A 22690-nucleotide genomic window follows, 5' to 3' on the forward strand; every position below is an offset into this window, starting at 1 on the left:
CCTGGTCACCAATCGTAGCAACTGTGAGGTTAGCAGAGGGAAGGAGGAAGTGAAAAGGAAAGTCTTGAGGGGATGCAAAGGGGACCTAAAAACATGAGGAAAACAAATATATGGCCCAAAAGGGGGCGATCAGAAAACAAAATAAACTGCCTCGAAGGGATGAATCTAGAGTATACATCCCAGGAGGGGTGACCAAAAACCTAAAAAAAGAAACGACAGGGATTGTATACTACAGATGCATTCCAATTCCACAAGAGAAGACCTGGGATGGAGAATACAAGAAAACCAAAGAGTAAACAAACCACATTGAAGGGGTTAAACCCAAAATCTATGCCCGAGGAGGGGTGAGCCGCAACCTGGAAAAAGCAGAAAGAACCATCAAGATTCATTGCTCAAGAAGGAAAATGTAAGCCAAGAGGCCTGAGCCCCAGTCAGGGTTACAGCCCGCAGCTGTACCCTTGGGCTGGAGAATAAACCATGGTATAAAACAGACTTACTCGGTCCTAGTGGGATCATCGACAGGTTTAGCCGATCTCATATTTAATCACCCTGTAAGGCTGGACCAACAACATGGGAGAGAATGATGAAAGCTACAAGATCAAGGGGGCCAAATGTAAGCCGAACTATCAGAGTTGAGCCACTCGCTGGGGAAGAAACCAGGAGTTGATCCTTTCTGCTCTTGTTACATAAAATGAACTGGTGATGTGTTGGCACTGTACAGGAAAGCTGAAGCCTAGTGGGCTAAGAGGAACATACTTTGCTTTGGGATTTTGTGGGAAACTTCAGACACACACTATTTTTGTTTGAACTATATCCAAAGACAAGAACCTGAGAGTTCAAGAGACTTTTTGGGAGGGGGTCATGTAACCAGCAGTAGACAAGAAAGTGTAAGGAGAGCCCCATCTCTAGGCTAAGTGTGTCTTTCTGCTCTTTAGTGGTAGGGCCGGTTACCCAAGGATAGGTTTGGACAGACGACTAGTTGTGTTTGTGTGACATCCTGACAAGCACAGTTTTCCTTATGGCTTGTAGAACAGGGAAATTCCACCACAGCGATAGGGTAAGTGAGCATTTTTCTTAAGTTTAATACAGCCAAGACTTGACCGAAAAGGTCCAGCTGTCCACCTCCTGTCTCCGACTCATCACAAAAGGTTGAAATACCACAGCAGTTATGAAAGGGTGCTGCATAGAGTGCAGTTTTGCAAGCCTCTGAGAAGGGCAAGGAAAGCAGCACCTAATCCAGGCTGCAATAAACAAGCAATTGCAAGGGGGCGGCAGAGAGGAGCACTGGATGGACCAGGGCACAGGTGCTACTAGAGGGAACATGCAGTGTAGCGGAGTGCAGTACCACAGACTAGAGGGAATGCGGTGTAGAAGAGTGCTGTACCACAGACTAGAGGGAACGCGGTGTAGCAGAGTGCAGTACCACAGACTAGAGGGAACATGCAGTGTAGCAGCGTGCAGTACCACAGACTAGAGGGAACGCGGTGTAGCAGAGTGCAGTACCACAGACTAGAGGGAACATGCAGTGTAGCAGAGTGCTGTACCACAGACTAGAGAGAACGTGGTGTAGCAGAGTGCAGTACCACAGACTACAGGGAAAGCAGTGTAGCAGAGTGCAGTACCACAGACTGGAGGGAACGTGCAGTGTAGCAGCGTGCAGTACCACAGACTAGAGGGAACGCGGTGTAGCAGCGTGCAGTACCAAAGACTAGAGGGAACGCGGTGTAGCGGCGTGAAGTACGACAGACTAGAGGGAACGCGGTGTAGCAGCGTGCAGTACCACAGACTAGAGGGAACGCGGTGTAGCAGAGTGCAGTACCACAGGCTAGAGGGAAAGCGGTGTAGCAGAGTGTAGAGGACGGACTGTATGGTAGAATAGAGGACCAGAGTACTTTTCTCGGCAGAGCTGACAGCAGGACTGTGCTGTTTATCACCTTCCATTACACAGGCTTCTACGTTCTTGCTGCTATGTAGTTCCCTGAGTGGTATCTGATTGGTTTAGCTTACTCGTCTGTTTGCCTGCCCAAACACATATTGAATTTAGTGATGTTTGCCACATGCACAGCTCCCCACCTCCCCTGTGCAGCCCATGCACAGCTCCTCAACCCTCCATGCAGAGCTCCTCACCTAGCCTGTGTCCCATACACAGCTGCTCACCGCTCCATGCACAGCTCCTCACCGCTCCAGACTCCTCCATGCACAGGTTCCACCTCCCCTGCATGCCCCATGCAGAGCTCCCAGCTCTGTCTGTACGGCCCATGCATAGCTCCCCGCCCATCCATGCAGAGCTCCCCACCTTCCTGTGGTCCATGCACAGCTCCTTACCCCTCCTCAGCAGTCCCTCCTTGCCATTCTTCAGGAGTTTCTGCAGCCTCGCGATACACTCCTTCTCCAAGTCTTCAGCCTTATCTTGGCTAAAGGCACTGTGCTGGTACTGCCACTGGTACTGGCTGCTCTCATCCGGCTGCACCCCTCCCTTGCCCTTCTTGAACCCGAGGAGGTCCTCACCATCGTAGGCGACCTGCAGAAATCCCTCTGTGACGTTATTCAGGAGCGTACACCCGGTCACCGTCTGGATGGTGTGCAGACCTGGGGAAGAGAAGGCCATCAACCCAAGGACCCAGAGTAAAGGTGGGGGGAAATAAAGTGTGGGTGGGGGTTAAGCCTCTGACAACCACCCAGGACTGCCATTACTAACCCATGGTGTATGCATGTTCTCCTGTGTGGCAGTGTCAGGGACCCAAGACTGTTAACAGGGATTGGGGATTCCCCACCCCCTAGTAGGAGTCCTGGCTCAGAGGCGGGGTGTGCGAGTTGGGAAGGACTCAGTCTCTGTACTTTCTACATGTGCCTGTCTAACTACCAACTTTCCATGCCCCCTACTATTGTGCACAATGCTCACCAGTATTTTTCTCTTTTTCCCTTTGAACTACAATATCCAGAAGTCCTGGCGGTAGAGGCTAAAGAGAGCAAGCCAACTGGGAAAGAGCCAGAGTGAATCTCAGGACCATGGATCGATCTGCATAACATCAGCATTTCAGACGCTCCATGCGACATGGACAAGAACTGTGAAATTGACTATGGCTTTAGTGGGCCACCATTATCATGGACAAGAACTGGGAAACTGACTATGCCTTTAGTGGGCCGCCATTATCATGGACAAGAACTGGGAAACTGACTATGCCTTTAGTGGGCCGCCATTATCATGGACAAGAACTGGGAAACTGACTATGCCTTTAGTGGGCCGCCATTATCATGGACAAGAACTGGGAAACTGACTATGCCTTTAGTGGGCCGCCATTATCATGGACAAGAACTGGGAAACTGACTATGCCTTTAGTGGGCCGCCATTATCACATGCTGGCAGACCGGCGTATAAGCAAGGGAAAGGGTTAAAGCCAGTTATGTACTTTTTGCTATACCTGTAACCGGGCCCCTGTGGAGAACGAAGCCAGCGGTTGGCCTGGGGAACAGGCTGGGAGAGAGAACCAATGCAAGGAGAGGGGGTCTCAAACATCAAGGCAGTGTGGGTAGTTTGGGTGATGTCAAGAGAGGAGAACCGACCAAGCGGAGGAAGGACGTGGAGAGGAGTTTAGAGGAGGATTGCTAAAGGAGCGTGCAAGGTTTTAGGTGTGGGTGTCGTAGAGCGAGGGAGGATAGAGAAAGAGTAGTAGCAAGCAAAGGACCATCAGAGAAGAGAAGAGAAGAGGGGGAGAAGAGATAGACGGAGAGTAGAAGAAAGGGAGAGAAAGGATAGATCCAGGTGAGGAGTATAAGAGCATGTAAAGAGACGTCTCAGGGCGACGTGAGTTAGTGGAAGGCACAACCTCCTGATAACATTCAGATTGAGGGGGGACCAGATGAGGATCCACTTGGAAAGTTCCAGAGATATGAGGCGTTTGCATTTAGGCCATCCCAACCAGCCAGCCAGTTATTAGGCAATAGGGGTCTGGTGATCATTTTGGGGGTTAGGGATGCCTGTACTTGGATAGGGTCCACCCAGAGGAGACGCGAGAGGGCGGCCCTTAGTGAGAAACCTTGGCACTTATTTTACATTTTAATAAAAACCCTTGAACCGTCTGGGAGAGTTGGTGTGTTCTTGTGGCTGTCGCACCTATGATCCTTCCCACACTCTGGCCTGTGTGTGTTCTAGTTCGGTGCGTGCGTGTACCTCTACCACACACCCCCTCCAGGGCTGCGTATGTTCTAGTTATGCGTGTGTACCTCTACCACACACCCCTCTCCAGGTCTGCGTGTGTTCTAGTTATGCGCGTGTACCTCTACCACACACCCCTCTCCAGGTCTGCGCGTGTCCTAGTTATGCGCGTGTACCTCTACCACACACCCCCTCCAGGTCTGCGCGTGTTCTAGTTATGCGGGTGTACCTCTACCACACACCCCCTCCAGGTCTGCGCGTGTTCTAATTATGCGGGTGTACCTCTACCACACACCCCCTCCAGGTCTGCGCTTGTCCTAGTTATGCGCGTGTACCTCTACCACACACCCCCTCCAGGTCTGCGCGTGTTCTAGTTATGCGGGTGTACCTCTACCACACACCCCCCCCAGGTCTGCGCGTGTTCTAGTTATGCGGGTGTACCTCTACCACACCCCCTCTCCAGGTCTGTGCGCGTTCTAATTATGCGGGTGTACCTCTACCACACACCCCCTCCAGGTCTGCGCTTGTCCTAGTTATGCGCGTGTACCTCTACCACACACCCCCTCCAGGTCTGCGCGTGTTCTAGTTATGCGGGTGTACCTCTACCACACACCCCCTCCAGGTCTGCGCGTGTTCTAGTTATGAGGGTGTACCTCTACCACACCCCCTCTCCAGGTCTGTGCGCGTTCTAATTTTGCGGGTGTACCTCTACCACACACCCCCTCCAGGTCTGCGCGTGTCCTAGTTATGCGGGTGTACCTCTACCACACACCCCCTCCAGGTCTGCGCGTGTTCTAGTTATGCGGGTGTACCTCTACCATACACCCCCTCCAGGTCTGCGTATGTTCTAGTTATGCGCGTGTACCTCTACCACACACCCCTCTCCAGGTCTGCGTGTGTTCTAGTTATGCGCGTGTACCTCTACCACACACCCCTCTCCAGGTCTGCGCGTGTCCTAGTTATGCGCGTGTACCTCTACCACACACCCCCTCCAGGTCTGCGCGTGTTCTAGTTATGCGGGTGTACCTCTACCACACACCCCCTCCAGGTCTGCGCGTGTTCTAATTATGCGGGTGTACCTCTACCACACACCCCCTCCAGGTCTGCGCTTGTCCTAGTTATGCGCGTGTACCTCTACCACACACCCCCTCCAGGTCTGCGCGTGTTCTAGTTATGCGGGTGTACCTCTACCACACACCCCCTCCAGGTCTGCGCGTGTTCTAGTTATGCGGGTGTACCTCTACCACACCCCCTCTCCAGGTCTGTGCGCGTTCTAATTATGCGGGTGTACCTCTACCACACACCCCCTCCAGGTCTGCGCTTGTCCTAGTTATGCGCGTGTACCTCTACCACACACCCCCTCCAGGTCTGCGCGTGTTCTAGTTATGCGGGTGTACCTCTACCACACACCCCCTCCAGGTCTGCGCGTGTTCTAGTTATGAGGGTGTACCTCTACCACACCCCCTCTCCAGGTCTGTGCGCGTTCTAATTTTGCGGGTGTACCTCTACCACACACCCCCTCCAGGTCTGCGCGTGTCCTAGTTATGCGGGTGTACCTCTACCACACACCCCCTCCAGGTCTGCGCGTGTTCTAGTTATGCAGGTGTACCTCTACGATACACCCCCTCCAGGTCTGCGTATGTTCTAGTTATGCGCGTGTACCTCTACCACACACCCCCTCCAGGTCTGCGCATGTTCTAGTTATGCGCGTGTACCTCTACCATACACCCCCTCCAGGTCTGCATATGTTCTAGTTATGCGCATGTACCTCTACCACACACCCCCTCCAGGTCTGCGCGTGTTCTAATTATGCGGGTGTACCTCTACCACACACCCCCTCCAGGTCTGCGCGTGTCCTAGTTATGCGGGTGTACCTCTACCACACACCCCCTCCAGGTCTACGCGTGTTCTAGTTATGCGGGTGTACCTCTACCACACACCCCCTCCAGGTCTGCACGTGTTCTAGTTATGCGGGTGTACCTCTACCACACCCCCTCTCCAGGTCTGTGCGTGTGCGTGTTCTAGTTATGCGGGTGTACCTCTACCACACACCCCCTCCAGGTCTGCGCATGTTCTAGTTATGCGCGTGTACCTCTACCACACACCCCTCTCCAGGTCTGCGCGTGTCCTAGTTATGTGCGTGTACCTCTACCACACACCCCCTCCAGGTCTGCGCGTGTTCTAGTTATGCGGGTGTACCTCTACCACACACCCCCTCCAGGTCTGCGCGTGTCCTAGTTGTGCGGGTGTACCTCTACCACACACCCACTCCAGGTCTGCCTGTGTTCTAGTTATGCGGGTGTACCTCTACCACACCCCCTCTCCAGGTCTGTGCATGTTCTAGTTATGCTGGTGTACCTCTACCACACAGCCCCTCCAGGTCTGCGCGTGTTCTAGTTATGCGGGTGTACCTCTACCACACCCCCTCTCCAGGTCTGTGCGTGTTCTAGTTATGCGGGTGTACCTCTACCACACACCCCCTCCAGGTCTGTGCGTGTGCGTGTTCTAGTTATGCGGGTGTACCTCTACCACACACCCCCTCCAGGTCTGCGCGTGTTCTAGTTATGCGGGTGTACCTCTACCACACAACCTCCCCAGGTCTGTGCGTGTGCGTGTTCTAGTTATGCGGGTGTACCTCTACCACACATACCCTCCAGGTCTGCGCGTGTTCTAGTTATGCGAGTGTACCTCTACCACACCCCCTCTCCAGGTCTGTGCGTGTGCGTGTTCTAGTTATGTACGTGTACCTCTACCACACACCCCCTCCAGGTCTGCGCGTGTCCTAGTTATGCGGGTGTACCTCTACCACACACCCCCTCCAGGTCTGCGCGTGTCCTAATTATGCGGGTGTACCTCTACCACACCCCCTCTCCAGGTCTGCGCGTGTTCTAGTTATGCGCGTGTACCTCTACCACACACCCCCTCCAGGTCTGCACGTGTTCTAGTTATGCGGGTGTACCTCTACCACACACCCCCTCCAGGTCTGTGCGTGTGCGTGTTCTAGTTATGCGCTTGTACCTCTACCACACACCCCCTCCAGGTCTGCGCGTGTTATAGTTATGCGGGTGTACCTCTACCACACCCCCTCTCCAGGTCTGTGCGTGTTCTAGTTATGCGGGTGTACCTCTACCACACACCCCCTCCAGGTCTGCGCGTGTTCTAGTTATGCGGGTGTACCTCTACCACACAACCTCCCCAGGTCTGTGCGTGTGCGTGTTCTAGTTATGCGGGTGTACCTCTACCACACACACCCTCCAGGTCTGCGCGTGTTCTAGTTATGCGAGTGTACCTCTACCACACCCCCTCTCCAGGTCTGTGCGTGTGCGTGTTCTAGTTATGTACGTGTACCTCTACCACACACCCCCTCCAGGTCTGCGCGTGTCCTAGTTATGCGGGTGTACCTCTACCACACACCCCCTCCAGGTCTGCGCGTGTCCTAATTATGCGGGTGTACCTCTACCACACCCCCTCTCCAGGTCTGCGCGTGTTCTAGTTATGCGCGTGTACCTCTACCACACACCCCCTCCAGGTCTGCACGTGTTCTAGTTATGCGGGTGTACCTCTACCACACACCCCCTCCAGGTCTGTGCGTGTGCGTGTTCTAGTTATGCGCTTGTACCTCTACCACACACCCCCTCCAGGTCTGCGCGTGTTATAGTTATGCGGGTGTACCTCTACCACACCCCCTCTCCAGGTCTGTGCGTGTTCTAGTTATGCGGGTGTACCTCTACCACACACCCCCTCCAGGTCTGCGCATGTTCTAGTTATGCGTGTGTACCTCTACCACACACCCCTCTCCAGGTCTGCGCGTGTCCTAATTATGCGCGTGTACCTCTATCACACACCCCCTGCAGGTCTGCGCGTGTCCTAGTTATGCGGGTGTACCTCTACCACACACCCCCTCCAGGTCTACGCGTGTTCTAGTTATGCGGGTGTACCTCTACCACACACCCCCTCCAGGTCTGCACGTGTTCTAGTTATGCGGGTGTACCTCTACCACACCCCCTCTCCAGGTCTGTGCGTGTGCGTGTTCTAGTTATGCGGGTGTACCTCTACCACACACCCCCTCCAGGTCTGCGCATGTTCTAGTTATGCGCGTGTACCTCTACCACACACCCCTCTCCAGGTCTGCGCGTGTCCTAGTTATGTGCGTGTACCTCTACCACACACCCCCTCCAGGTCTGCGCGTGTTCTAGTTATGCGGGTGTACCTCTACCACACACCCCCTCCAGGTCTGCGCGTGTCCTAGTTGTGCGGGTGTACCTCTACCACACACCCCCTCCAGGTCTGCCTGTGTTCTAGTTATGCGGGTGTACCTCTACCACACCCCCTCTCCAGGTCTGTGCATGTTCTAGTTATGCGGGTGTACCTCTACCACACACCCCCTCCAGGTCTGCGCGTGTTCTAGTTATGCGGGTGTACCTCTACCACACCCCCTCTCCAGGTCTGTGCGTGTTCTAGTTATGCGGGTGTACCTCTACCACACACCCCCTCCAGGTCTGTGCGTGTGCGTGTTCTAGTTATGCGGGTGTACCTCTACCACACACCCCCTCCAGGTCTGCGCGTGTTCTAGTTATGCGGGTGTACCTCTACCACACCACCTCCCCAGGTCTGTGCGTGTGCGTGTTCTAGTTATGCGGGTGTACCTCTACCACACACACCCTCCAGGTCTGCGCGTGTTCTAGTTATGCGAGTGTACCTCTACCACACCCCCTCTCCAGGTCTGTGCGTGTGCGTGTTCTAGTTATGTACGTGTACCTCTACCACACACCCCCTCCAGGTCTGCGCGTGTCCTAGTTATGCGGGTGTACCTCTACCACACACCCCCTCCAGGTCTGCGCGTGTCCTAATTATGCGGGTGTACCTCTACCACACCCCCTCTCCAGGTCTGCGCGTGTTCTAGTTATGCGCGTGTACCTCTACCACACACCCCCTCCAGGTCTGCACGTGTTCTAGTTATGCGGGTGTACCTCTACCACACACCCCCTCCAGGTCTGTGCGTGTGCGTGTTCTAGTTATGCGCTTGTACCTCTACCACACACCCCCTCCAGGTCTGCGCGTGTTATAGTTATGCGGGTGTACCTCTACCACACCCCCTCTCCAGGTCTGTGCGTGTTCTAGTTATGCGGGTGTACCTCTACCACACACCCCCTCCAGGTCTGCGCGTGTTCTAGTTATGCGGGTGTACCTCTACCACACCCCCTCTCCAGGTCTGCGCGTGTTCTAGTTATGCGCGTGTACCTCTACCACACACCCCCTCCAGGTCTGCACGTGTTCTAGTTATGCGGGTGTACCTCTACCACACACCCCCTCCAGGTCTGCGCGTGTTCTAGTTATGCGGGTGTACCTCTACCACACCCCCTCTCCAGGTCTGCGCGTGTTCTAGTTATGCGCGTGTACCTCTACCACACACCCCCTCCAGGTCTGCACGTGTTCTAGTTATGCGGGTGTACCTCTACCACACACCCCCTCCAGGTCTGCGCGTGTTCTAGTTATGCAGGTGTACCTCTACCACACCCCCTCTCCAGGTCTGTGCGTGTTCTAGTTATGCACGTGTACCTCTACCACACACCCCCTCCAGGTCTGCACGTGTCCTAGTTATGCGGGTGTACCTCTACCACACACCCCCTCCAGGTCTGCGCGTGTTCTAGTTATGCAGGTGTACCTCTACCACACCCCCTCTCCAGGTCTGTGCGTGTTCTAGTTATGCACGTGTACCTCTACCACACACCCCCTTCAGGTCTGTATATGTTCTAGTTCTGTGCGTGTACCTCTACCACACACCCCCTTCAGGTCTGTATATGTTCTAGTTCTGTGCGTGTACCTCTACCACACACCCCCTTCAGGTCTGTATATGTTCTAGTTCTGTGCGTGTACCTCTACCACACACCCCCTTCAGGTCTGTATATGTTCTAGTTCTGTGCGTGTACCTCTACCACACACCCCCTTCAGGTCTGTATATGTTCTAGTTCTGTGCGTGTACCTCTACCACACACCCCCTTCAGGTCTGTATATGTTCTAGTTCTGTGCGTGTACTTCTACCACACACCCCCCTCTAGATCTGTGCATGTTTTATCATCACTCACCTCTGGTTTGGTTGAGTTGGTTTCCGATGGTGAGGAGTCCGGCTCTCAACACCCGATCTGCTTCTTCTGCTATGTCTGTGTGCCTCTCCCAGTCCTGCGAATCCAGGGCTTTCTCCACCCAGGGGGCCTGAGGCTCCAGCCTCCGGTTCTCACTGCTGTAGCCCTCGATGGGGATATCATCAATGTACCCCACTATGGAGAAGCTGGGGATCCCGGGGACCTCTTCCGACAGGCTTGAGGCGATGTAGCGCAGAGAGTGTGAGCCTGGGAGAGAGGAGGAAGTAAAGTGGTGGTGAGGGGGGGCAGTCGTTTGCATCCTGGGCAGCAGGTAAGGCAAGCAGGAATAAGGTTGGACCCAGGAGGTTTTAAATCCCAGAGTAAAAAGGTGTGCGGTGTCCAGGACGGGGTACAGGGTACAAATGTGTCACTTGAATCGAGCATACATTCAAAATAGGAGGATTTGGGTTTCTTTCTCCAGGTTAATCCATGACAGGCCAGGGGTGTAAATCACGACGGTGTCTTCGAGCCATGATGTATTGCATTCCCACAATAAAGAGAGGTGTAAGAGTACCCAGGAAGGGGCTGTGTGGTGTCTGTTGATTGCTTGTGTGCAGAGTAAACCTAAAATGGGATTATCTGGAATCTTACTGTGGGTTAATCCTTGAATTACCATGGGAGCGTTCGAGCCATGATAGCTTGCATCCCCACAGTAAAAAAGGGGGATGGTGCAGATCAACTGCTTGGAACCAGAATAAATTAAAAAAAACATGGGTTGGGTGCATAGGCATTATAGACTGGGTGGTGTGAGAAACATGAAGGTGTCTCCCTCGCTAGTCCCCGGAGATCTGTCATCCAGGTGGCCAGGACACGGCCATCGCTATTGGATCCAGTTCCTGGAGGTGGACCATTGGGGGATTAGGGGAGTGGAAGTGGGACACTGAAGGGTGAGATGCGGTACCCCCTTCCTTATGACACCTTTTCCCCACCTTACCCTGTAGGATATCTAGAATCTCTACCCCCACCCGTTTTTCCAACACAAACACTTTCTTACACTGTGTGAACCAACAGACTAACACCAGAACCATTTACCTGACATGTCCCCAACACAAGGGTCAGGCAGAGTCAGGCAATTGCCCATAATTACACACACCGGACTGCCCTTTCCTTTCACCACAGGGATAAAAGGCGGAGCACGGGAGCACACTGAGTAAGGCCAAACACACAAGGAATCAGCTATTTCCGGAATGGCAGTTCAAACGGAGCAGAGAGGCGGGGAGACCTGAAGGGGTGACAAGAAGGGAATTGCCCTTGCCCTTTTAAACCCAGACCCACAAAGCCTCCGAAAAGGGAGTCCTAAGACTGGACAGTACAGCTGGCGTGTGGTGTGACAGATGTCAACGGTACACAGGGCCCTCCCGCACCGTTAGCCAGGGTGGGGAGAAGCATTTGCCGCTGTGGTGCTGTCCTTGACTCCTGAGGCAAGAAACTCCAACAAGTTCAGCACAGCCGGTGAGTCGGAGAGAACGGATAGTAGACCGAACTGTGCTGGGCCCACAGTTACAAGCGGCACCAATGCATGAAAAAAAGAACATGTGTATTAACTTTAAAGAAAATCCAGTAAAGGTCCAGATACAAAGTGGTCCGGCGCCTTGTAAACGCTCATTCTAAGGACTCTGGCTGGATCCTTTTGTTGAAACTACAAGAATCAAGAGGCCTTAGGGGAGGCCAGAGTGAGGTGTCAAAGTGGTCATACGAGGGTCAAGTAAAAACCCTTGTACAGTCGAAAGTCAGTGACACGTTGAGGAAGCAAAGTAAACTGTGATACTGGCAAATGTGAACCAGACTGGAGGATGCCTGCGAATTTAGGTGAACAGTAACACATCCATGAACCTTGTGATGACAAGTGTGAATCCGGCTGAGGGATGTCCACAGTGAATGATTGTTTAAAAACGACATTGAGACTCTTGAATGATACAAGATGATGATCTTCTGAATGAAAGGCTGTACTGAACCCGACTGAGGGAGGTTACACTGAGAGAAGGATTGGAGCCCGGCTAAGGGGGATCCAAGGGTGAAGGGAAATCGCCTGATGTGAAGATTACAGAAGCATCATTACTGGGCTACATTTTCTCAGATTCAGAAATGTTGCATCTGGGAAAATCCAATATCTCTTGTCCAGTGCCCGACATGCACACTGTGTGGATGTGGAGTGTGTGAGCTGGCGGGTGTGAGGTGCGTGAGCCTGAGAGCGAGGGGTGTGCGACTCTACATGTGTGTGTACATGCATGTATGCCTGTGCTTATGTGGTGGGGGGCATGGTGAGTTGGGGGTCGGGTCCCAAGACAAAGCAATGGGCAGTGATTTAAAGTGGCAGTGGGCTCCTATACTGGTAGCAACATCATAAGAAAATGATTTAATGTGGGGGTCCTGACAGCAACGTTCGGGAGTAGGGGTGGCAGGAGTAATATTCCCCACAACCCCCTCCCCTCCCCATCCCTTCGTCGCTGTAAATCATTTATTTCCGGCAATGGATAGGAGTGTTGAGGCATGTGCCAATATAAAAGCAGTGTGCGACTAGGAATTTATAAATGTACTACATTTTAAGCAGACACTGCACTCTTTGTGCACCAGAATACTGATAAAGTGAGCAAACAATGCTAGTCATTATTACATTATCAATTACTAATAAATAAGTACAATTATAAACAAAGAAACAGAAAGTGGAACATATTTCACACTCGCCTACGGTTCATGTAAACTATGGCTAGAAATTCAAGTAGCGTAATGGTTACCGGCTAGATTCTACTATTGGACATTTTCTCAGTGTTATATATGCATTACTTACAGTAATAGCATTTCTGATGATTGTATCTGCTTAGATTTACATGCTGTGCATATAGTCCGACATCTAGTGGTAATCACAGAGTATTGCATCTGGTCTTTCGAGGATCGAAAGGGGAAGTCGACATGGGCGTGCTTTTAACACTATCCCTAACATGACGTGTAGTGTACCCAAAATCCCTTGCACGTCGAGGTCCCTCTGGTTGCGTCTTTTCTGCCGTGAGGGAGCCTTAGGACTATCGTCAGTGAGTACAGATAGAGAGAAGTAGTAAGATGTCCATGTTCCTTCTCCGAGTGGGGAGAAAGGGTGGGCGCATGTGAATCCAAGCAGAAACAATCATCAGAAATCATTTACGGTAAGTAATGCATGTCTTCTGATGCTTGTGAATCTGCTTAGAATCACATGCTGTGCATAGACTAGCGAGCAGTACCCAGTGTTGGTGGTGGGATGTGAGAAAGAACAGTAGTAAAAAATAGGTCTTAGTACTGCTTGTCCCACCTGAGAATCAGACGTAGAGTGAGTATCTAGGCAGTAGTGTTTTGTAAAGGTGTGTACAGAACTCCAGGTTGCCGCTTTGCAAATGGACTCGAGAGGAACATTTGCAGTGAATGCTATGGAAGCCCCAGTGCCCCTTCTCTATCAGCCGCTCCAGGAAGTTGGAGGTGCCCAAACTCTAGGACTTCAGAAGCCAGGCCGCTAAATTGAGAGTTTGCAGGCAAGGATGGAGCATTTCCCCTTTGTCTTGTGATAGCATGTTGCATGGGCAAGGTAGCTTCATCGGAGGAGAGATTGACATCGCCATCAGATGGGAGAACCAGGGTTGGTGGCCCCACATTGGGGCCACCAGAATCATTGCGACTGGTTCCTGGTGCATTTTGTGCATTATCTTGTTGAGAAGGGGAGTCGAGGGAAAAGCATAGACAAATTTCCCTGACCATGTTATCTAGAGACCATTCCCCTTGAAGCGGTTCTGGGGGTACCTGGAGGCGTAATCTTGGCATTGTGCGTTCTCCAGAGTTGCGAACAAATCGATCTCTGGGAAGCCCCATTCTGCGAAGACGTTGGAGACAATGGGCCTCATGACGACCCTGGCGGTCCGGAAATAACGGTGGCGGTAAACCCGCCGCCACCGTTGTTTCCGGACCGCCTGATTCCGACCCCTGCAGGCGGGAGGTGATGTTCCCGCCAGGTCTGACCTGGCGGGTTTAACACCTCCCGCATGCAGGCGGACGAGGAAACACCGGCAGCATTACGAGATGCTGCCGGTGTTTCCATGATCCCGATTCCCATTGAGTCCCATAGGACTCACTCTCATAGGACTCAATGGGAATGGGGATTTACACCATTCCGCCTCCGTGATTCCCGGAAAACCGGGGATGTAATGCCCCGGTAATTCTGGGAATGACGTAGGCGGAATGGTAATACGAGTCCGGCGGTAACCAGGCGGTTTTACCGCCACGGTTACCGCCGGACTCGTAATGAGGCCCAATGTCTTCGTGTAATCGCCATTTGTACTCTGTGGGTAGAGGCAAGTCTCTGCTGAGCATGTCTGCCAGAAGAAGTTCCCCTGGAACGTGTTGAGACAGGAGGAACATCTTGTGTTTGAGAGCCCACTTCCATATGTTCTGGGACAGTTTGGATAGCCCTGGAGAGTGCGTGCCCCCCAGTTTGTTCAGGTAATACATGGCCGTGGTCTGTCCGCGAGGACTAGTTTGGCCTTCCCCTGTAGTTGTGTTTGAAAAACCTTGAGGGCTTTGTGCACTGCTAACAACTCCAACAGGTTTATGTATTTGGATGCTACCGCTGGGGACCATACGCTGTGCGCCTTGTGATGAAAGAGGTGAGCCCCCCACGCCGTGAGAGATTCATCCGTGGTGAGAGTGGCGTCTACTGCGGGGTGGTGAAGGTTTTCCCCTGTAAGAGGTTTTCCCTCAACCACCACTGCAGAGAGGGAACAAGTGCTGCCGAGACAACCATTAGATCGTCCCATTGTCCGCTGGCCTGACACCACTGGCTGTTGAGTCACTCTTGCATGGGGCGCATGCGCAAACGTGCGTGTGGGACTAAGTAAATGCAGGAGGCCATCATCCCCAACAGTCACATGGCTTTGCGTACAGTCACCTTGGGTTGGCTACATAGTGAGGGATCTGGAACAGCATGTTTTGAACCCTCTCGTTGGAGGGGAAGACAAGGCTGTCTTCTGTCCGAATTAGAGCCCCCAGAAATAGTTTGACTTGGCTGGGGTCTAGCCTGGACTTTTTCTTGTTGATTGAGAATCCCAGACTGAAGAGTGAATCCACTGTCTTTTGGGTGTTTGATAGGCATGTTCCGTATGAATCCCCTGTTATTAGCCAGTCGTCGAGGTAAGGATAGACTGGAATGGACTGCCTGAGTAGATGAGCAGCTACTACCGTCAGCACCTTTGTAAATACTCTTGGGGCTGAGGCAATGCCAAAGGGAAGAACCTTGAACTGATAGTGCTTGTCCTCTATCATGAACCTTAGGTACTTTCTGTGCGCTGGCAACATTGAAATATGAAAGTATGCATCTTTCATGTCCAATGTTGCCATGTAATCCCTCTGTGTTAGTAGAGGGATTACTTCCTGCAATGTTGTCATTCTAAACTTTTGCGTCTTGACAAACTTGTTCGCTGGGCGCAAGTCTAACACAGTTGAGAGCCTTTTTGGGTACAAGGAAGTACACTGAATAAATACCCTTGTTTACCAGTAGAATGGGGAAGACTTCTATTGCACCCTTTTCTTGAAGGATCTGCACCTCTTGTAGTAGGATCTTTAGGTGTTCTGGTGACAGGCGTCTGGAAGTAGGTGGTCGGTATCGATGTGGTCAGCTGAACTCGATACAGTAACCGTGGGCGACGGTCTTCAGAACCCACTGGTCTGTGGTGATCCCCCTCCCATGCATGAAACAAAGTTGTTATTCGTCCCCCAGCGGGGAGGCCTGGGAGGAGACCCGGATTGGCACGTGATTTTAGAGCAGAGGCCAGGGAGCCTCTTGATATTGAGTTTCTACCCCTTTGTTTGCCTCAGCGTTGACCCTTTTGTTGATATTGGGCCGTGGAAGTTGCATCTTGTCCGAAGGACCATGGGGCATTCCCCGTTCTGTATTGATTGTGGGGGGAATGCAGGGAGGATTGTCCTCGAAAGGACCGGCGAGAGCTACCCCCTTGTTGCTGGTAGTGTCTTGCCGTAATATGGTTTAGGGACTTTAAGGTCTTGTGGCATCGTCCACTTTCTTCCCAAACAGGTTAGTCTCTTCAACTAGCTTGTTAACAAGGGATGCCTGGGCCTCAGGCTTAAATCCCGAATTCTTAAGCCATGCATGCCTTTTGAGCAGGGTATCTTGGGCCAGTGTTCGTCCTGCTGTTTCTGCTGCATCCAGGGTATTTTTGAGGATATTCTGATTGACCTGCCTCCCTTCCGAAACAATGGCCAGAAGGCGTGATCGTGCAGGCTCTGGGACTTCTTGCAGGCCCTCCTGGAGCAAATGCCACTGGATGTCGCTATAACTAGCCAGCAATGTGGTGTTAGCAATCCTAGTGGAGTAAGCAGTTGATGTTGTAATGCACTTTCCAAGGGCATATAACTTCTTGCAATCCTTGTCCGGAGGTGCCTCTGCCGTAGACAAGGGTACTCCGGCTCTTTTCCTTCTAGTAGTAACTACTAGGGAGTCAGTAGTGGCATGTCCCTGGATATATAGCGGGTCTGTTGGAGAGGGGCGAAAAAGCTTTTTAACTCTAGGATTTACAGCTCTTGTCTGAGATGGAGTTAACAAAGAGGGAGTGATGTGTCTCTTGATAGAATTCAATAGTGGTAACGCTTGTGGGTGGTTTTTCTTCTAAAATGTCCTCCACAAAGTCGGTGTCCTGTACCGCCTCTTGAGTGGCAATTTCAAAGTGTTCGGCAGCCTTCTTCAGAATATCATTGAAGGCCATCTGGGCAATAGGTGAGGCATGTCTCTGAGGAGATAAGCCTGGAGGATCTATACACAGGGTGTCTGGATCTGGAGTAGTGGAAGGTGGAAGCCACGGTGCCTCGCCTACCGGTTGTTCATCACCCCAGTCTGGACACTGGTCAGGCGTCTCGTCAAAGGGATTCTCTCCCTGATCATAGGGGTCTTGATGGATTTCATCAGGGTCTGACAGGTCAAACACCTCCTCATGAGGGAACTGACGAAGTTTTTTGAACTTTGGACAACGTAGGGTAAGAGTCTTCCTCTCTTGGTCTCTTTGGGGTAATAAACCTTTCCGAAAGATCTACAAACTTGGAAAGCTTGTTCATGTATCCCTCAAACAGATCTCTGGTCAATAGGGATAAACCAGAGGGGTCTGAAGGTGGAAAGGAATCTTCTTGAGGACTTGGGTCTCTATGTGGTCAAGATTTGTCAGCCAGTGTCTTAAAGGGGCTGAGACCCATCTGAATATTCTTCTTGGCCCTCTCTGCGTCTGGATGTGTCCTTTGGCTTATTTGCCAGCGAGATGATGTTCACGAGACTCTCGCGTATCTCTGGCGTATCGGAAAGGGATTTTGACGAGCCTCACGGCTTTGTGGCGGTTTTTGGCGCTGCCGAAACCTTTGGCGCTGACGCGCTCTTATGAGGCGTTTGGTGCGGACGCCCTTTTGACTTGAATGCCCGGACGCATGCCATTTCGATGGTTGCGGGGAGGGTGGTCGACCATGGGGATCGGTGGGTTCCGTCGAAAGTTGTGACATTCCCGTTGGCGTCTGTGGCCTTCCCGACAACTTCGTCAAGGGAGCTAGGGGGGTTTTGTGTTTTTCTTTACGTGGTGTGGGTGTGTCCTTGTCGCCGGGGTGTTGTCTCCCCATAGCAGAACCAATGGCGTGTCTGCCGGGGATGTGGATGGACATCTCAGAACTTGCCTGTTCCGCAGAGAGGTCAATGGCCTCGGCATCGGAGCCATGGCTGTCACTTACATCCTCATCACTCGAGGCGCCTGCGCTGACGGGGGAGCTACTCTCGGCCTGCTGCTTGTTGTAGGCTGCCCACCGCTTTGTCCACCCTTCTTTTTTCATCTTTGGATGTAAAAGTTGGTAGGACTTGCACTTGATCTCGAGGTAGACACTTGTTACACCGACGGTGTGCGTCTTTCCATGGATATTTGCTGTTGCAAGAAGTGCAAAATTTAAAAGGAGCCCTGTCCATAGCTCAGGGTAAAAGCGACAGCAAAACCAGAAGGGTAAAAGGAAGGGAGAAGGTAATGCATTCTACAAAGGAATCAAAACCCACAGGCCCCACTCTCCCTACTGAATAGGCATGGCCGGAGGGCCGAGGCCACGCGGTCGACTGCGTCGATCGAAGCAGCAGCCGCCAAAACCTGCAGTCGTCTTTGGCATTGGTTCAGGGGTAGTCATCGATGAAGGAATGACGAATATGAATGACCAACAGTCGTGGACAATGAAATAGAAAGTTAGCAATCTTTGAGCTCTGCATAAGGCGACCAGCTAGGGGGGGCGGAAAAAACCAATCTGAGGGACCTCAACGCGTGAGGGATTCTGGGTACACTACACATCACGTTAGGAATAATGTTACAAGCACGCCCATGTCGATGTCCCCTTTCAATCCTCGAAAGACAAGATGCAATACTCTGCGATTACCACTAGATGTCAGACTATATGCACAGCATGTGATTCGAAGCAGATTCACAAGCATCAGAAATATGGGATACATTACTCACCGTAATCTTATTTCTGGTGCTTGTATCTGCTTAGACTCACATGCTATGCATAAGCCGACATCTAGTGGAAGCTGCAGAGTATTCCTGTTGTTTTTGAAACTCGAAAAGGGACATCGACAGGGCGTGCCAGTAATACTATCCCTCGTACGACGTCCACTGTACCCATGTCCCCTCAGCGATTATTCTGCCCGCATTGTCTGCGGCATCCAAGTCATTTTTTAGAATGCAGTTTGACACCCCCTTTCCTTCCGCTACTGCGGGGGGCAGTTGCGACTTTAAAGGTTCTGGAGCAGAGTCCATTAGGGTTGCAATCTCCTCCCACTTGTGGCAGTTGTAACTTACCAATAAAGTGGTGTTGTTGGCAATCCTTATTTGAAAAGCCGCTGAGGGGGCCACTTTTCCTCCGAGAGTGTAAAGCTTCTTGCTCTCCTTATCAGGGGGTGCTTGCGATGAAGCTAGAGATGTTCCTGCCCCTTTTTGTGTTGTGGTCACTACTAGTGAATCTGGTTTTAATTGGCCCCTGATGTACAGTGGGGGCCTGTGGGCGCAGGCCGGAACATCTTTTCAATATGCGGTTTCACCGCCCATGTTTGGCTAGGAGTCTCTAGAGAGGGTTAGATTCTTCTTTGAACAAACCGAAGAATAGGTGTAAATTGGGTAACAGCCTTCCTGTCCCCTAAAACATCCTCTACAAAATCCTCGTCTAATTGCGTCTCCTGGGGTCTGTATCTGGAAATGCTCGGTTGCTTTTATCAGCATATCATTATAATGAAGTTGGTTGTCCACCGGTGAATCTGCCACTGGTGGGAGGTTAACTGGAGAGGGTAAGTTATACACATCCTCTTCATCGTAGTATTGGCCCACCTCCTGTAGGGTTTCAATCTCCTCGGAGTCTGTATTTGGATCATAAAGATCAGTTTGGACTGGGTCTTGCTGAGGGGTAACTAGAAGGGTGTCTGGACGTGGCCTCTTTGCTGGGGGTTGCAAAGACGTGGCATCACTAGTTGGTGGCGTGTTTTGTAAGCTTTGCATAGCCTGGGGATTTTAATTCTCTAAAAACTTTGCCATGAATGTAATGCTTCTCATCACCCTATCAACATCCTGAGGTCCACTGAGAGGAACTTGGTATAGTCACAGGAGGTTGTGGCGCTGTAGGAGTAGGCTGGCCCTTGTTTTTCAAGGCTGCTGCTATGGTATCCTCCCCTTGGGAAACAATGTCTTTCTCCTTGTGTGGTGTACTTGTTTTCTATCTATGAGAATGTTGACTCTTTGAAGAGTGTTTTTGGGAAGTTTTCCCCTTAAGAGGAGTCTCTGGGACATGCTTTTGCACCAGATGGGCTATTTTCGAAGTCTTGGTGCTTTTTGCCGATTTCGACATTTGTGAGGAGTTTCGAATTTCAGCGGACGGAAGGTCCGAAGCCACATCTTCCGACGCTCGACTGATGATTTGGACACAGCGTCTGAGTCATCTCGCAACTTTGAGGGCCTGTCGTGTGGCGATCGGGATCTCGAGTGCCCAGAGGACAGGGACCTAGTGGACCTACCTCTCGATGGCGTGTGCGGGCGTGTAGATGATGATGTCATCGACTCTCGGGCCTTGGATATGTGCTTAGTGTGCGCCGATTTATGCGTGCTGCTGCCACCAGGTGTCGTCCCCGTAACAGCACCACCGGACTGTCTGATGGGGCTAGCACGTGGGATTCGGTCAGTTCCCTATCGCCTTTCTCGTCTGAAAAGACGCTGATGCTGCCGTCGCTGGATGCACCCTCCACGTCCATGGCGGCTTCAACCTGCATGGCGTGGTGGGCCCAACGTTTGGGCTTTCGGTGCTTTAGGGTTTTTGGTTTGAAGAGCTGACAAGCTCGACAGTGCCCCTCGTCGCAGTGCCGTGCAAGACAGAGGTTGCACACCTGGTGTTCGTCTTTCCAGGGGAACTTCTCGTTGCCACTGGGCCAGAATTTAAATGGTGTGTTTTCCATATTTGGATGGAAGGGCAGCTAGGTGAAAATAGAGAGGAAAAAGGGGAAAATGCATTCTTTTAGTGGCCTAAGAAATGTCCACCCCCCACTCTCCCTAGTGTCTGGGCCAAGGCCTGGTGCAGCCTTCCAATACCGAAGTGGTGTCGTCAAATCAAGCTCTTTGTACGATGACGTTCTTCCTTATCACTGCCGTAGAAGATGTTCGTCGAAGGTCGGTAATATAAAGGATAGAAAGAGTACTAGCTCTAATAACGTTAATAATCAATGGCATTAGCCGAAACAGAACTCCAGGTTATAGCGTCCGATGATGATGGTGGAAAAAAACAATCTGAGGGACCTCGACGCTTGAATGGCCATTGGTACAGTGGACGTCACTCTAGGGATGGTATTACTGGCACGCCCTGTCGACATCCCTCTTCGAGTTTCGAAAATAAAAACTAATACTCTGCAGCTTCCACTAGATGTCGGCCTATACATAGCATGTGATCTAAGCAGATTGCACAAACCTCAGAAATATATATATATTCACTAACAACGTTGTTAAAAGGGACGTTATGGTTAAGTTGCACTAGCAAAAACCTAGGAAATTCAATGGAAAAACGTTACAGGGAGGTTATGGTTGCAGGTAAAACCGAAAAAAAAAAAGAAATTCACCACTTATGGTAAACTAAGCAACCATAACTCGTGCCACCACTGTGCACTGCAAGGACTAAAACCCATGACATCAAAGATGCCATCACAAATCTCACTGATGACATCACATGTGCATTTAGTTTTAATAGGAAGCCTCTACAAGGGATTGTTATTGTAATGGCGTCAGAAAACTATGAAATATTATTGGAGGAACTATCATGAGGGAAGTAGTTCATGGAGGAATGCATCGCTATACATACCATTGTATTACACAATTCTTCATTGTACATGAAGGAACTCATGTTCAAACGTAGCCATTGTTTGCACCATGCCTCATGGAAGTGTAACCTTCTAAATATTTCCATGTTACATAGTGAAGTCATGCATGCATTCACTTTAGAGTGTCGGGTACTGTGAAACATGTAGTAGCTACCATTGCCTTTATAACTACATAATTGGACTACTGCACAGAAACCATAAAGACACAGTAATGCATACAAACATGACTATATATACACAGGGGAATTAAAGTAAACTAAAAAGGAGCAGTATTACCAGAAACTGTTCATAACATAACTAATTATCTTCATGCACAGAAACCAGTGCTGCGTTTTACGCTTTCCTCTTCCCCTATATGTATCATATGATGTGCGGGAACTGTAAGGAAAGTAGTGTAAGAACATATGAGCAGGGTGCCGTACACAAACATGGAACCTTTTCAATGGTTTGTTCCCGACTGTGAGTGAAGAAAAGCACCTGCCCTACTTATGGTAGTGAACAAAACAGAGGGAGCCACACATGTGATGTCATCAGTGATGTCATGAATGAGATTTGTGATGGCATCTTTGATGCCATGGGTGTTAGTCCTAGCAGTGCACACTGGTGGCACGAGTTATGGTTGCTTAGCTTACCATAACTGGCAAATTTCGGGGGGTTTCGGTTTTACCTGTAACCATAACCTCCCTGTAACAACATTTTTCAATTGAATTTCATAGGTTTTTGCTAGTGCAACTTAACCATAAAGTCCCTTTAACAAGGTTTTTGTTAGTGAATTTCATAAGTTTTTAGTAGGGCAGTGTAAAGAGAACGTTGCTTTAGCATAGTGTATTTAGAAATGATGCAATGTTTGTAGTACCGCAGATGCACCATTACGTCCCTTTTGCAATATTTACTGTGGCCGATTATGATATAAAGCTCCTTGTAGAGTGTCACAATGTAAGTGCCAATGAAGGGAGGCAGTGCGACGCGCATCGTATACCCTCCACACAATTGTGTGCTAAA

At 51.0% G+C, this 22690-nt stretch overlaps 1 protein-coding gene across 1 annotated transcript in view; it reads right to left on the reverse strand.

Annotated features, from left to right (window-relative positions):
- The window catches only part of LOC138520609 (uncharacterized), a 165914-nt gene extending 146085 nt beyond the window's left edge, over positions 1-19829 (reverse strand). Inside the window, exons 1-5 of the mRNA XM_069632933.1 lie at positions 19490-19829; positions 17983-18224; positions 16850-17357; positions 10243-10506; positions 2326-2589 (exon numbers count right to left, since the gene is read on the reverse strand). Of these exons, the coding sequence (XP_069489034.1) occupies positions 2326-2589; positions 10243-10506; positions 16850-17357; positions 17983-18224; positions 19490-19829 (1618 nt within the window). The remainder of the gene's footprint in view (positions 1-2325; positions 2590-10242; positions 10507-16849; positions 17358-17982; positions 18225-19489) is intronic.
- Positions 19830-22690: the final 2861 nt, after the last annotated feature.

Source organism: Ambystoma mexicanum, chromosome 13, assembly GCF_040938575.1.
Source record: "Ambystoma mexicanum isolate Mex_15411 chromosome 13, UKY_AmexF1_1, whole genome shotgun sequence".
NCBI lineage: Eukaryota > Metazoa > Chordata > Amphibia > Caudata > Ambystomatidae > Ambystoma > Ambystoma mexicanum.